Source organism: Diceros bicornis, chromosome 3 (assembly GCF_020826845.1).
Source record: "Diceros bicornis minor isolate mBicDic1 chromosome 3, mDicBic1.mat.cur, whole genome shotgun sequence".
In the NCBI taxonomy this organism is placed as follows: domain Eukaryota; kingdom Metazoa; phylum Chordata; class Mammalia; order Perissodactyla; family Rhinocerotidae; genus Diceros; species Diceros bicornis.
Window position 1 is genome coordinate 35495136 of NC_080742.1, and position 14248 is coordinate 35509383.

The following is a 14248-nucleotide window of genomic DNA, read 5'->3' on the forward strand; positions in this document are numbered from 1 at the left end:
GAGGTGTCTCCATTCCCTGTTCCTCTTGGCACTCTATCAGATTGCATACTTACCTGAGGAAAAAACTAAAACTCCAGGTTTAACAAATCTGTTTATAGTTCCAAATTTTTTTCTTGCAAGCTTTGTCTTTCTGGACCACCAAACATTAAATGTTGTGTGTATATATATATATATTTGCAACAAAATAACAAATAATTTTTATTGAAAATGCAAAGAGATATAATAGCACTGAATACTATCTTTTTAGGAGGGCAATAGATTTATATTTTTTGTTGTTTAACATTAATCACCCTTCCCCCCCCAAAAAAAAATAGAACAAGAATGTTTGGGTAAAACTCTAAAAATATAAGCCTCTGAAATTAGAAAAATTTTAAGAAGAAAAACCATTTAATTTATTATAGATTGTAATAGAAACATAATCAGTTTTGCAGATTATCCAGCTCACATCTAGCTTTCAATTCTGGGAAAGTCCCTTGAAAACCATCAATACAGTTATGAGAGAAATCATGTGATAGGCCTGATGATGTAGTAAGAAATAGAACACAGAAGACTGTAGTCAAGCTGACTTTTCTTCCCTGATAATAGGGTGGATTCTTGACTACTGACATGGTCACACTCCTGCTGATGGCAGAAAAGGCTTGGTTAAGGCCTCAAGCCCATGATTTTAGACTGATTCTGCCTGCCGTGGGGGCTGTGTTGTCACCAGCAGTAATCTCCATGGAGGCATCACATGCCACATCTACTTTCTCATGTATTTTCTCTGTGTGACTTGTTGCTGTTTGGATAGTAAAGCAAGGTCAAGCTGTATTTTTGGTATTACACTGAATGCAGGGCCTCATTCTCACCAGTTTTTTATTATAGACCAGTCTTTTTGGTATACCCTAGCTCAAATAGAGATAAGCAAACTCAGACTCTAGTCAGGTTGATGATGCTTTGCATCTACCTAAGAGAGAAAATCCTATTCCTCCTCCTCCCTCCTGTTTGTTTAAGCAGTATAGAATAACTGTTGAATCTAAGAAAATCCTCAAATCTGAATGGTATGTGAAGAAACCCAACTTTATTCTAAGACTTAATTCCTTCCAAGAGACTATGCATAATCTGTAGGGACATGTGAAACAGTAGAGATGGAGAAACTATGTGGTTTTCTATCTTTCCCAATAGTGTGGCCTTGTTGTTTTGCAGGCAGTGATTTCCCAGCCAGAGATAGAGCCATATTCAAATATAATCACACGTCTGCACTCCCAAGACTAACATAGATGCTCCTTGAATCATTCACCAAATACACCAAGTATGCCTCAAGGGTCTACTTTCTAAGCATGTATGTGTTGCATTTCATTAATGATGATAAAAACACCCCTATTACTCACATTCTGAATTTTGGACTATGTTCTGTATCCTAAACTAAAGCAACTTATCAAAATTGTGGCAAACGTAGTTATGATACTAATGCTATCTTTCAAAATATTGAGTATGAAAATAATACATCTCAATAGGTCATGTGCTTAGTATTTTAGTGGTGGGGATTGGTTTGCATTAAGTCAGAATTTGTTTAAATAGGACTATTGTATTTATACAGGTATGTTATTGACTTTACAACTTGGCATCTCACAAAGATAATGACACATTTTGGTGAATTTGAATTTCCTAAATCCTTTGCCAGGTAGGAAAGGGAGAAATTATTACATATAGGTTTTATAGCTTTTCATGAATAGACCATTTTCTTTTTGGTTAAAAATGTGAAGAAAACCTGTTAGGTAAAGATGCTTTTAGATTTCTCGTGTTTCCAGTAGAAAAATACAAATCGTGCTGAAAAAGTTCTTTTATATAGACATTTTAAAGGCAAAATTCTGAGCAAATTACCTTTTTCATGGTGGGCCGAGGGAAAAAGACATTATGTGTTATAAACCTGTTTTTTCCCTGCATACATCTTATTCATGCTGTTTAGTAAAAGTAACATTTCTGCTAAGAACTTTTGTAATGAAGATTATTCCACGTGCTAAAATTTTCAGTTAAACTGGTTGGACAGTAAGAAAACATAGAGAACCCTGTATTATAATCTCTTATAATTCTTTTGCATGACTTAGACATATTACCCTATTCATTTACATTTTTGAAATACATAATAATGTACTTGTTTTCAGGATTATAGCTCTCCTTTATTCAAAATGCAGTTTTGTGGACCAAAATATCCTCCTTTTATGTTCTGTTATGGCAGATTACTGTTGCATTGAAGCTTTTATTTCTAAGAAATGTACTACACAAGGGTGTTAGAAATAGCTTTGCAATAAAGGAAGCTGTGTGGTGGAGGCAAAGGGGCAATAGTGGATAAATTGTGCAAAAGGCTGCTTGTTTGGAAATCAAATTTAACTTAAAAAAGCTTTCAATCACTAGTTAATATAACTGCTTTAAATTTACAGACAGTGGGAGTAGCTCACCGTTACCCAAGTATGCTTCATCTCCCAAACCAAACAACAGCTACATGTTCAAACGGGAGCCCCCAGAGGGATGTGAGCGAGTGAAGGTCTTTGAGGAAATGGCGTAAGTAATGTCTTTTCTATCAGCTGGGATCTGCAAAGCTGTAAAGCTTTTTACTGAGACCAGTTGATTACAGATGAATCAACTACTCCGTCCAGCTGATAATGTGTTTCAAAAGCAAATTATGAAAAGAGAATTGAATAGGCAAAAGAGCTCTTATTGAAGGAGAGTTGAATCTGTATGCTGGAAATATATGAGCTAATACAAAGAAACTTGGAAATTCATCCTAACTACATAAAAGATCTATTTTCAATCATTATGAATTTTCCTTTCAAAAGTTCTGTTAATTTAGCAGCAAAGTTAATATCCATGTGTGGCTAGCCTAATGACAGTGATTTCATAAGCCAGAGGGAAACTAGTGTCTTTCCCTGTAGACACATCTAGCATGTGTATTCATTAAATTTAGACTTTCCCTTCACAGATTTTTTTTTCTTTTTGAAATCTTAACATGTATAAATTAGAAATTAAAGAAAAAGTGGTTCAAGCTATAAACACTTGGCAGAATAGCTCAAAAAAAGACTGCGTGGCTCTTGGACTCACTCATCCCTTTGTCCCAGTGTGGGTGCCTGGTGAAGGCTGCTGTCCTCTTGCACCCTGTGAGGGGACAGAGACCCGTCTTGCAGGAGTTGTTGGTTTAGTTCCCAGGAATGGGAGGAAAGGAAGGGCTTGTTGACCCTGCCCTGTTAGGCTGACTGGCTCTTCAAGAAACTACTGAAATTTTTTTTTTTCCGATCTGTTAGTAGAAGTATGTATAGAGATGCAGAAGTAGGAGGAAATGTTTAAAACCAAATATATGATGGGGTAATCCCTCTCCCAATATACTTTTTCTTAACAGAAAAGGTCATTCTAACCTTGCATAATCTTCAACTATAACGTAGGAATTTTTTTCATATTCCTAAGTGGTTGAAAAAAAACTAATGATCTCTGAAAAAATTTGTCTGCCCAGTCCTTTTGAAAATGCTTTTGTCTCAGATATCACTTCAGTGCTGTGTACATCAATGGTCTGCCAGCTGACTTGTGCTATGGAAGATGTTTACCCTTCTGTGTACACTTAACTCATTCCCTGCCATTCACATTTTAGCTGTTTTAGAGAACTCCAATTCAGTAAGTGCTTAACTTTTTAGTGATTGTAAACCTAATTTTGTTTTATGATTTTAGGTCTCGTCAGCCTATCTCAGCCCCTCTCTTTTCATGTCCTGACAAAAACAAGGTTAATTTCATCCCAACCGGATCAGCTTTCTGTCCTGTAAAACTTCTAGGCCCTCTCTTACCTGCCTCCGACCTGATGCTCAAGAACTCTCCTAACTCTGGCCAGAGCTCAGCTCTGGCAACCCTAACCGTTGAGCAGCTCTCCTCCCGGGTTTCCTTTACATCTCTTTCTGATGACACCAGCACAGCAGGGCCCACAGAGGCCTCTGTTCAACAGCCATCCCAGCAGCAGCAGTTCCTGCAGGAACTGCAGGGTGAGGAACACATCTCTGCTCAGAACTATGTCATCATCTAAAGCAAAGGGGGAGCTGGCCTCCACCCTGCGTTCCATGGATTAAGAACTAGATCTCAGATATCTATCTGCATGGAGTGACAAACGTACTGAACACCACCACCGACAACAGAATACTTAGCAGCGTCATAAAGTATCTCTTAACACTGATCTTGGCAGGGACGGAACTCCTATTCAGCAGTTTTCGTGGAAAGCAGTAATGCTTGCAAAATGTGTGTGTCATTCAGCATTTTAAGTGGAGACTATGCATTTCAGAGTATGTTTGACAGATTAGTACTGTGTCCTGTGTTTTGTTCCAAATTCTTCAGTATAAATAAGCTCTATATCAAAAAGTTGCCTGTCTAAATAGGAAATGTCTTGCTGTTTGTTGTCCTATGGAAAATACTGTACTTCAGGATTATGTTTACAATTGATCCAGGTGTTTGTTTCTAACTTCTGTAATACATACAATGCAAAAAAATAAATAAATAAATGGCCACAACAGTTGCACAGTGCCCACCCTATGGCCTAGCTTCAGGTACTTCAGTTGAAGTCTAAACTCAGGTAACTTGGAATGTATATCATATTGGGATATTAAATATTTCACAGCTAAAACGCTAAAGAGGGAACATCACTCTTTTGCCTTTCCTTATTTTATGCATTTCCCTTTCCTCATTACATTCCACATGCTTAGAATAAGAAGTGCATTCAACCCTAGGAGAATGATAATCCTGGACATGGGTGAACATGAGGAGAACCAGCAAACCTGTGGTGTCTGACATCACTTTTGTCATGTGGTTACAAGTAAAACAACTGTTGCATTTGCTGTTTCAACATGTGTAAATGTGGCTTTTTTTACAAGGTCAGGTGTTGCTCAGTTAATGACTATTACAATGTTGCAAATAAAGTGTCCAGTACTAGGCTGTACATAAACATTCCACATTGTGGGTGATGGAATTTAAAGATAAGAATGTCTAGGTTTAATTTCAGACCAAGTGAAAGTTGAACAAGTGAACGGGGCGGGGGGGATAGTTGAGCATTTTTGTTTATGTTGGCCATCAGGGTCATGAAATGCTACTGTTTTATCTAAAAGCATATTAATGTTTTGTTTCTCTTTTGGAAATTCTTTAATTTGCAGGTTAAGAAGCGACACACTTGATTATTGTTTTCGTCAAGCAGTTTAGGGACATGAATTGCATTCATGTAGAGAGAGAATACTTGGGTCTCGGAATTAATGCAGTGTAAGTAGGCAGGTTATCAGGTGACTTACAAAAGCAGTAGTTTGAAGCTGTCTTATTTAAGCCTCATAATATCATGAATAGTTCTGTTAATATTTTGAATATGCGAAGTAGAGCATAAATCCAAGTGAATAGCCTTGAACTTGCAGACTCGACCTAACTTCTCAACCAAGTGTGAGGAGAGCCCTAGATATTCCTGACTGGTCAGTAGAAGAGCCCGACTTTCAGACATTGTTTTCTGCAGCACAAAGAGAGTATCCAAAAGCAGAGGGAAGTTTTTGTATTTTTATTCCATTGCTTTCAGTTCGATAAAACATAGAGTTGTTTCATCTGCACCTAAAGTGTATGGCACAATTTTCTTAAGAATTAGGGGAATAAGGTGCCTACAGTTAGAGGAACGTTTCAGTTCCCTTCAGTCATTCCTGGGTTTTTCCTTGTTTTATTTTTTAAGGAGGTTGAAGAAGGAAGAGGTGATAAAGAAGAAAGCAACACCATTGATTTTTTTTTTTAAGAAATGGCACATATATGTATATATGTGTGTGTGTATTCTGTATGTTATTTTGTCATGATCCCAATTATCTTCTTTCCACCAAAGTTTGCAGTAATATTCTCTCCTGAAGGTGCATTCTGGCTCCTTTAAATTAGTCAGTGTTATATTGTAGGAGGCTGTCATGGAAAAGGACTCAGTTTACTTTTGTCATTTTCACAGGGGAACCTTTTAAAACAATCTCTTCAGCAGCAGACACCTTTAACCCTAATAATCTCAGGCCTTGATGAAAATACTATATTTTGTAGATTATGGTTAAAGGGAGAAAACTATTAGTTCTGTAAGATAAATATGAGCTCCATTAACTTCTGATATCTGGTTTAGCATTACATGTGTTGATCTTATGCTCTGCTTTTATCCAAATAAGATGCAATGGTATCAATATCAATTTCTGAAAGATAGACTGAATATGCTTTTTTGGTGATGAAATCTGATGTACGATATTTATAGTGACGTGCTTTTATTTTCTCATGAGAAACAATATTAATTGTGTTGTACATTTGTTCTTAGCATATATTAAAGTTTTGAACCAAATGTGTTAAAGCTTATGCTTTGCCTTGTAAATTTCCCAGAAGTTGTTGAGCTCAAATGTATCCTACATCCAGCTGTAGAAATTTGTCAGAAATTGTTTAAATTTTGTATATAGTTGTACTGTTGAATTCTAGCCACTGCGGTGAACAGTATTCAAGTTACCATACAATATGGCTTTACACAAGGAAATGTGTGGCTTTTGTTTTGTATTTTTTAAGTATAGAAGTTCCTGTGTCTTATTTAAATAAAGTTATTAGTAAAACTGGAATAGTTCACATATGTTTTTGGAAAGCTGGGTTGTTGGCATCTCACCTGATGGAGATGAATTCAGCTCAGGGTACTGGCGGTGTCAGCGCTCACTGAGTTCCTGGCCTGCATCTCTGGGCTGTAGGGAGTCCAGCAGGATCCGATTGCCGCGGCCCGGTCTCCTCTTGACGTTGAATTTACACACTTTCCATCACAAGGTAAGAAGCTAGATGTCCCAAGTCTCAAGTCTTTGTACTGCTCTCAGCTGTGAGCACCTTAAATAGAGAAAATAGTGTCCCCACATCATTATTTTATACCTAAGAATTATTTATGGAAATAAGTTTTTTAAGTTTAGTGAAATCACCTCAAAGGAAGTTGCATATTTCTTGCAAAGAAAGCTGCAGCAAAAAAATTTATTTTTTTACTCTTTACATTTAGATTCAGGATAAGAGGGAGAAAAGCTCGATAGAACAAAGGATGTGATGCCCAGTTATCCAGATAGGGTCATGATAGGCCTTATGGTGGCCTGAAAGCAAAAATAAAACACTTTGAGAAATAATTTACCTGCAGTGTTCTTCATTTCCGAAGTACAGCTCATCAAAGAGAGTGATAAGATTTGGCCTTTAAATTGAACTTAAAAATGACTATTTCGTAGCTGTGTTTTTGGCTGAAAAAAGTAAAATATAATTTTTTTTTTTTTTTTTTTTGCTTTTTTGCTGGGAAAGATTCACCCGGAGCTAATATCTATTGCCAGTCTTCCTTTTTTGTTCCCCCTCCCCAAAGGCCCAGTGCATAGTTGTGTATTCTAGTTGTAAGTTCTTTTAGTTCTTCTATGTGAGCCACCACCACAGCATGGCAACTGACAGACAGATCCTCTGGCCCTAGTCAAGCCTTCAGATGACTGCAACCTCATGAGAGACCTTGAGCCAGACCAGCTAAACTGCTTCTGGGTTCCTCCCCCTCAGAAACTGAGAGAGAGAATCAATGTTTGTTATTTTAAGGTGCTAAGTTTTGAGGTAATTTGTTACATAGGGTTAGAGAACTAATACAAAACAGCAGCTGTGCCCTGTGCCTCCCCATACACACATGTACCCATTCCTGCCACAAACATCACCTAGAGTCTTGCTATTTCCTTCTGTCCTCTGGGTCCAGAAAATGAGGCTTCCCTTTTTCAAATGGACACCTTGAAAGAAGCCCTTTTGGATTAGGTCTAAAACAAAGCTTTCTCATACAAAATTTTATTTGAGCAACTCACATGATATTAAGTCTACAGTGTGTGCCTAAAAGTTATCTTGTCTAACCACTAAACCATCTTACCTAAGACAATCCAATGGGAGGAAAAATTAAACCCTTGCAGAAAAGAATTCCCTGTGGAAAATGATGCAATAAAGTGGGATAGGTTATCAGTTTTTAAAGCTGGAAAAGAAGAAAAAGAATCTCTCAAGAAAGCGAGAAGTATTTCGACCTTGAATGTCTTTATTTTTTTCCTTTAGTTAACAGGAGGCTATGACCCATTAGTTCTAAAATGGCCTATTCCATTCCATAAGCATTTGCATTTCTCAAAGAAGAAAGGAAAAATAAAGTTTTCCAAAAGTCCTGGATCTGTTTGGTGATGGCCCTTTACATTCAAAACAGCCATTTTTTTAACACTAAAAATTTGAACAGTTAGATCATTTTTCCTCCGAAAGATTTTCTGATAACAAGAAATGGGTCCCCTTTCACACTACAAATTCTACTCAAGTCTTGGCATCAGTTTTAAGCATGACTTTGATGACATTCCTTTAACCAGAATTGCATATGGCCCTGCAGGCAATGGATGTTATTTCAAACCACTGGCTGGAAGCAGGCTGGATAAAAGGTGGATGTAGGGCCCCACAAAGACCTGCCAAATGGGGGAAAGGGTTCATGTGGGAAAGGCAAACCATTTCTCAGGTTTTCTATTCCACTTTGTAAAGGAAAAAGGTTGTACTCAAGAGACAGAAGTTAACAAAGGACACTGCTCATGTGCTGCAATAAACAGCCTGCCATTTTTCCTACGGACTGAAATCAAGGTAAACAGGGTAATCTTAACTCATTCTCTATTCACCTGCTCATTTGATTACAGACAAGCACCTGGTGTGGTCTCTCTGGCTTCCTTTCCCAATGACCACCCTGGGAGCTTTGTGTGAAGAACCTATTCCTTTTTGAGTCTCTGATGCTTTCTCCTGATCACTCCCCTAAATCAAAGACCATAGCCACAGGTCTTGCAGGAAGACAAGAGGGAGGAAGAAGAGGCTAAAGATGGTTACACCTAGTGAATAGGATCTGTGGGTGGGGGGAGGAGAGTGTTGAGGCGAGCCTTCACAATATTCACATGCCCTTCTGAAATATTTGATTTTTTTCCTTACAATAAGCATGTATTCCTTTTGTAATGTTTTGTACAAGAAGACAAGGAAGCGACATGACCTTCATTCTGCAGACTTGTTGGCATCCTCTTCCCTCCGCCTGCACCACCACCTTGCCATTCATCCATCATCCAGTTTGCAGCAGAAAGTGGATATCACTGAACTGACTGCTTTACATATTTCTGTTATAAAGACAAGGTGAAACTCAAGGGAAGTGATCAACATGAAAATAAATGTTTAACCTCACTAGTAATCAAAGCAATGCAAATTAAAGCAACAGTTTGTTGCCTTTAAATTGGCAAAGATTAAAAAGGGGGATAATATCCAGTGCTAAGGGATAGGCAGGGATATGGTCCCTCTCATATCTGCTATTAGAGGAATAAATTGACACATCCTTTCTGAACAAGAACGTGGCAGCACTTAGGCCAAGTGGCAAAAAGCAGGTCACAAACCAGTGAGATCCCTTGGTTTTGCAAAAATACATATGTATGTGAGCAAAGAAAAAAAAAATGAAGAATGTACAAAAATTAATAGTGGTTATGTCTGGGTTATGGCTAATTTGTCTTTAATATTTGCATTTCTATTTTTCTAAGTTTTCTCTGGTAGCAACTATTAAACCTGTAATCTGAGAGAACATGTTAATTTCTAAATATCAAGGGAGGGAGGAAATGAAGGAAATGGCAGCAAAAGATTTGGTTTTAATGGAAATTAGCAGCAGATCTCTTAAAATCAAGGTGGCTCTAGAGAACGCTCGGTAGAGAGAACTTTGCCTCAGTGGAAGAATCCAAACGTGACAGAGAGTTTCAGGCCTTTTCTTCTTTCTCAGAAAAAATAGCCCTAACACCCTCATGCACAGGTAAAGAGAAATTATTTAAGCCTGGAGTGGGGTTGGAGGTGTGTCTGGGAAAGGCTGGAGTTTTCCTTCAGAGGACAGAGCATGACTGGTGTGTGGCCCATACGAACAGCCCTCCACTCATCTGAGGTGGATTTGTGAAGCAAGCACCAAGGAGCCTAGAAATCTGCCTGTCATTTATATTTCTTGAACTGCTTCATGTAGAAAATTGAAGAGGACCCCCTGCCCAAAGCAAACTATAGAGTCCTGAAAATGGCCAAGAGATTGTTCTTGATTGTGATTCATATTTCTCAGCACACTCTTTATTTAGGGTTGTTTAGTCTAGTTTTACAGAGACTGCCTGAAGGGGGTACACGTGAGATGGACGTTGACCAGAATTTGTATTAGAGAAGATTGGGAATGAGAGCACTAGACGAGCTGAGGTGGATTCCTTGGCTTGAGAATCACCAGTTCGGAGAGCTTCGCTCCTCCTGTTAGTCTTTGAATCTGTAGCTGGCATAAGCCAGTGGGGCAGAGCAACTTGGGGATTTAGACATTTGCTTACTTCTCCTTGGCAGGTTTCTGCCCCTTATTCGCCAAACTGAGTCTCAGCACTTTGCCATCTGTGATTTTGGTTAGCTGGCGGGCCACGCCTGGTAGAACTATGTCCCTCCCACATTCTGGACACCAGAGGTAGTGTGGCATGAGGGGAAATGGTCCAGATTTGGCATCAGACGAGAGTGAGTGATGACCCAGTAGGCCTAGGAGTCTTTATTTGTAAAATAGAGATAATAATTCTTAGTCTGCTCAGGCTGCCATAACAAAATATTAGAGGCTGAGTGGCTTAAACAACAGAAATTTATTTCTACAGTTCTGGAGGCTAGAAGTCCCAGATAAACCTCCAGGAGGGTTTGGTTTCTAGTAAAGACTCTCTTTCTGGCTTGCAGACGGCTGTTTTGTCCTCACATGGCCTTTCCTCTGCACTGTGGTGTGTCTTCTTATGACACTAATCTATCAGATCAGGGCCCCACCCTTATGACCTCATTTTACCTTAATTACCTCCCAAGGCCATATTTCCAAATACAGTCACATTAGGGTTTAAGCCTTCCACATATGACTCTGTGAGGAGACACCATTCAGTGCATAGCAAATACCTACTTCCGTTAGGGAGATGCAAATTAAAACCACAGTGAGATACCACTTCACACCAACTAGGATGGGCATAATCAAAAAGACAAATAATTACAAGCATTGGTGAGGATGTGGAGAAATTGGAAGTCTCTACACTACAGGTGGGAATATAAAATGGTGTAGCCACTTTGGAAAACAGTCTGGCAGTTCCTCAAAAGGTTAAGCATAGAGTTACCATATGACCTAGCAATTCCACTCCTAGGTACATACCCAAGGCAATAAAAACGTAAGTCTACACAAAAACTTGTACACAAATGTTTGTAGCAGCATTATTCATAACAGCCAAAAAGTGGAAACAATTCAAATGTTCATCAATTGATGACTAGATAAATAAAATGTGTCATATCCATACAATTGAGTATCACTCAGCAATAAAAAGGAATGGAGTACTGATATAAATTGTAACACGGATGAACCTTAGAAACATTATGCTAAGTAAAAGAAGCCAGTCACAAAAGACCACATATTATATGATTCCATTCATATGAAATGTCCAGAATAGGCAAATCCATACAGACAGAAAGTAGATTAGCAGTTGCCAGGGTCTGGGGGGTAGGGTGGAATGGGGAGTCACTGCTAATGGGGACAGTTTCTTTTTGGGGTAACAAAAAACGTTTTGAAATTAGATAATGGGGCTAGTTGCATAATCTTGTGAATATACTGAAAACCACTGAATCACACTTTACAAGGGTGAATTTTATGGTATGTGAATTATAACTCTATTTAAAAAAATAACTCACACACATACCTAAAAATCCTACCTGGTAGGATAGTTCAGAGGATGAAAGGGGCTGTGTGCACATAGCAATAGTGCCTGGCAGAGAGTACCATGGACAATAGTTTTTTTTATTATCTGTAGTCCATGTAGGGTCAGAAAGAGTGAAGGTAGTAAAGCCAAAAACATGGTTACATGAGACGAAACTCTCTGCCTCTAATGTCCTCGCAGACATTCACTGCCTGGCTCTACTTCCTTCTCTGCTGTCCACTGTCTGTTGTTTGCACCTTTCCTCACTTCCAGTGGGTGGGTTAGTCAGGCGCCCATCACCCTGGCTGTGCATCCAAGAGACCAGAGTGTGTGCCTCTGACCTCGTCCCCCACAGACCTTCAGTCTTCCCTGCTCACCGTGCTCCTGCATGCCCGGCTCTCCTCACCCTGCCCACACCCGGAAAGCAAGGCCAGAAGACTGTGACACTTCCGGCTTCAGCTTGGGCCCACTCTGTCTTTTGCAGGTGCCTTGTCTTTAACTGTGGACCTGGTTTATAGTGCAGAAAAACTACCCTGCCAGGCCCTACGCCTCTCTCACCACAGGCTCACCATTGAAGCCCAAGACACAGAAGCGAGGGCTCCCCTGGGCTGGTTCTGATGGCAGGGAACAGATGGGTGGCAGACTGCAGGTAGCCAGAGCTCAGGCTAGTGTGTGGTCTCTCCCTGCTAGCTTCTTCCTTTCCAGCTGGATCCAAAGTCACAGCTCATCCAGGATGGCAGGTTCTATTGGCAGGATAAAAATACCCCTCAGTTTGACTGCTGAGGCCCACGCATGGCCAACTCAGCCATTAAGGGCAAGGAGAGAGAAAACAGTGCAGAATGGCTGTGACTTCCCTGTAGGGAAAGGTGGCCAGAGGAACCTCCCGCTTGCTTACAGGTGGATGATGCGGGCTTTTAGCACTCGCAGGAAGTTCCAATCACATTGGTGCCCTCTGCATCAGTGTGAAACCTATGATTAGCACGAATATTTCTGACTTTTATTCTTCATCTACCCCTTTGAGAATTCATGGAAGCTCTAGACGCTCAGGAAAAAAATCCACAGAAGTGCATTTTCACAAAAAATTACATATGATTTCAGAGGCTGTACACAGAAAACTCTTGAAGCTAAGAGGTCCGTAAATCCCTAGAGAGAACAGAATTTATAACAGCAGAAAGAGTTTATAACGCAGCTGTCACAAATAGCAGTGAACTGCTGGAAGAGAATGGAAGCAAGGGTGTTGATCTGTCAAGGGCTGTGTTGGTCCTGAGAACGCTTTCTGTTTGTGCTGGGGACAGGGAGACACTGGAAGATGCTTTAAATGTGGAACAGACCTTGGGGCACCACAGTTCAGGGCCAGAAGTACCAGCAAGGAGACACCTTGGACCAAAATCAATAAAAGAGCTCGCTGGGAAGTGGCTGGAGAAGGAAGCCCCAGAGAGCTGACACCTGATCCAGTCTCTACTGATGAGGCATTTCTAAAATCAATTGCCTCCTCCCTGGCTGGCAGAGGGGACCTGGGTACAGGCCCGTGTCAGGTTCCAGAGGTTTCCTGAGCACTTTCGATCAGCTCTCTTCTAGGGCAAGTCATGAAAAAGTGGCCCACCCTAATGCTGAGGCCAGTAGTTATCCAACATGAGATCGTTCTCAGGGGGTGGATCCCAGCAGTAGACGGGCATCACAGTGCACTTGGACATACTTCTGCAATGCTACAAGAGTGTCAGGCAACAGGAGCGGGGGGTGGGGGAGGAAGAGATTGAGAGAGAGCCTGTAGGGCCCCAGAATTCAACTGAGGTTAATCGTGTTCTCCAGGAGAACACTGGTTCAAAGAGTATGGCCAAATGCTTGAGAACTCTAGAGCAAGCATTTGGGCATGTTGAGAACAGCAGGGCCCTCAGGTCAGTTTCCTACCAATTAATTATCAGAAGGCAGGACATAGGTGTTTATTTTGTATTAAGGCCAAAGATCCTATTTTCAGAGGAAAGTACAAAGAGGTCAATCAAATTGTTGATCAAAGAAGTTGCCGTGAGCAGCAGGACAGCAATGATACTCAGTACTGACTGAGCACTCCAGCTGGCTCCACGGTCTGGCCAATAGCAGCCATCTTCCCTCCTCCAGGGTGTGTTTTGTCTATTCCTTTCTGCTTCTGCTTGCTCATAGTTTCTGATTCCTCAAGGCTCCTATTGCTTTATAGTAAGTGTGCATTGCTTCTGTTAATTTTGGTATCTACTCTTATCATTGACAAATTGTTTCATATCATCACCAGTTCAGAATCAAAGGAGGGAGAATCTGATAAGCTCCGACTGTTCTCTGGATGAAAAGTTATTCTACCAGGCCTACCACATTGGTTCCCTGAGCTAGTCAGCTGAGACCAGGAGGTCCTGTGGCTCAAAACGTGACTTATTAGCCCAAGACTGTCTCTCTCCCAGCAGAATGGGAGCCAGGACTGCTTAGAAGAGGGACATGGGTGTGACAGACAGTTTGATTGTTGCTTTATGTCAGTACATTCATGTGGAACTTTT

General features: G+C 40.2%; 1 protein-coding gene across 2 annotated transcripts in view; it reads left to right on the top strand.

The window, feature by feature from the left end:
- Positions 1-6599, top strand: part of GLCCI1 (glucocorticoid induced 1) — a 110882-nt gene extending 104283 nt beyond the window's left edge. For both annotated transcript variants that reach the window (XM_058526047.1, XM_058526057.1), the window contains exons 7-8: positions 2418-2538; positions 3694-6599. In XM_058526047.1, coding sequence (XP_058382030.1) covers positions 2418-2538; positions 3694-4039 — 467 coding nt within the window. In that variant the 3' untranslated portion in view covers positions 4040-6599. The remainder of the gene's footprint in view (positions 1-2417; positions 2539-3693) is intronic.
- Positions 6600-14248: the final 7649 nt, after the last annotated feature.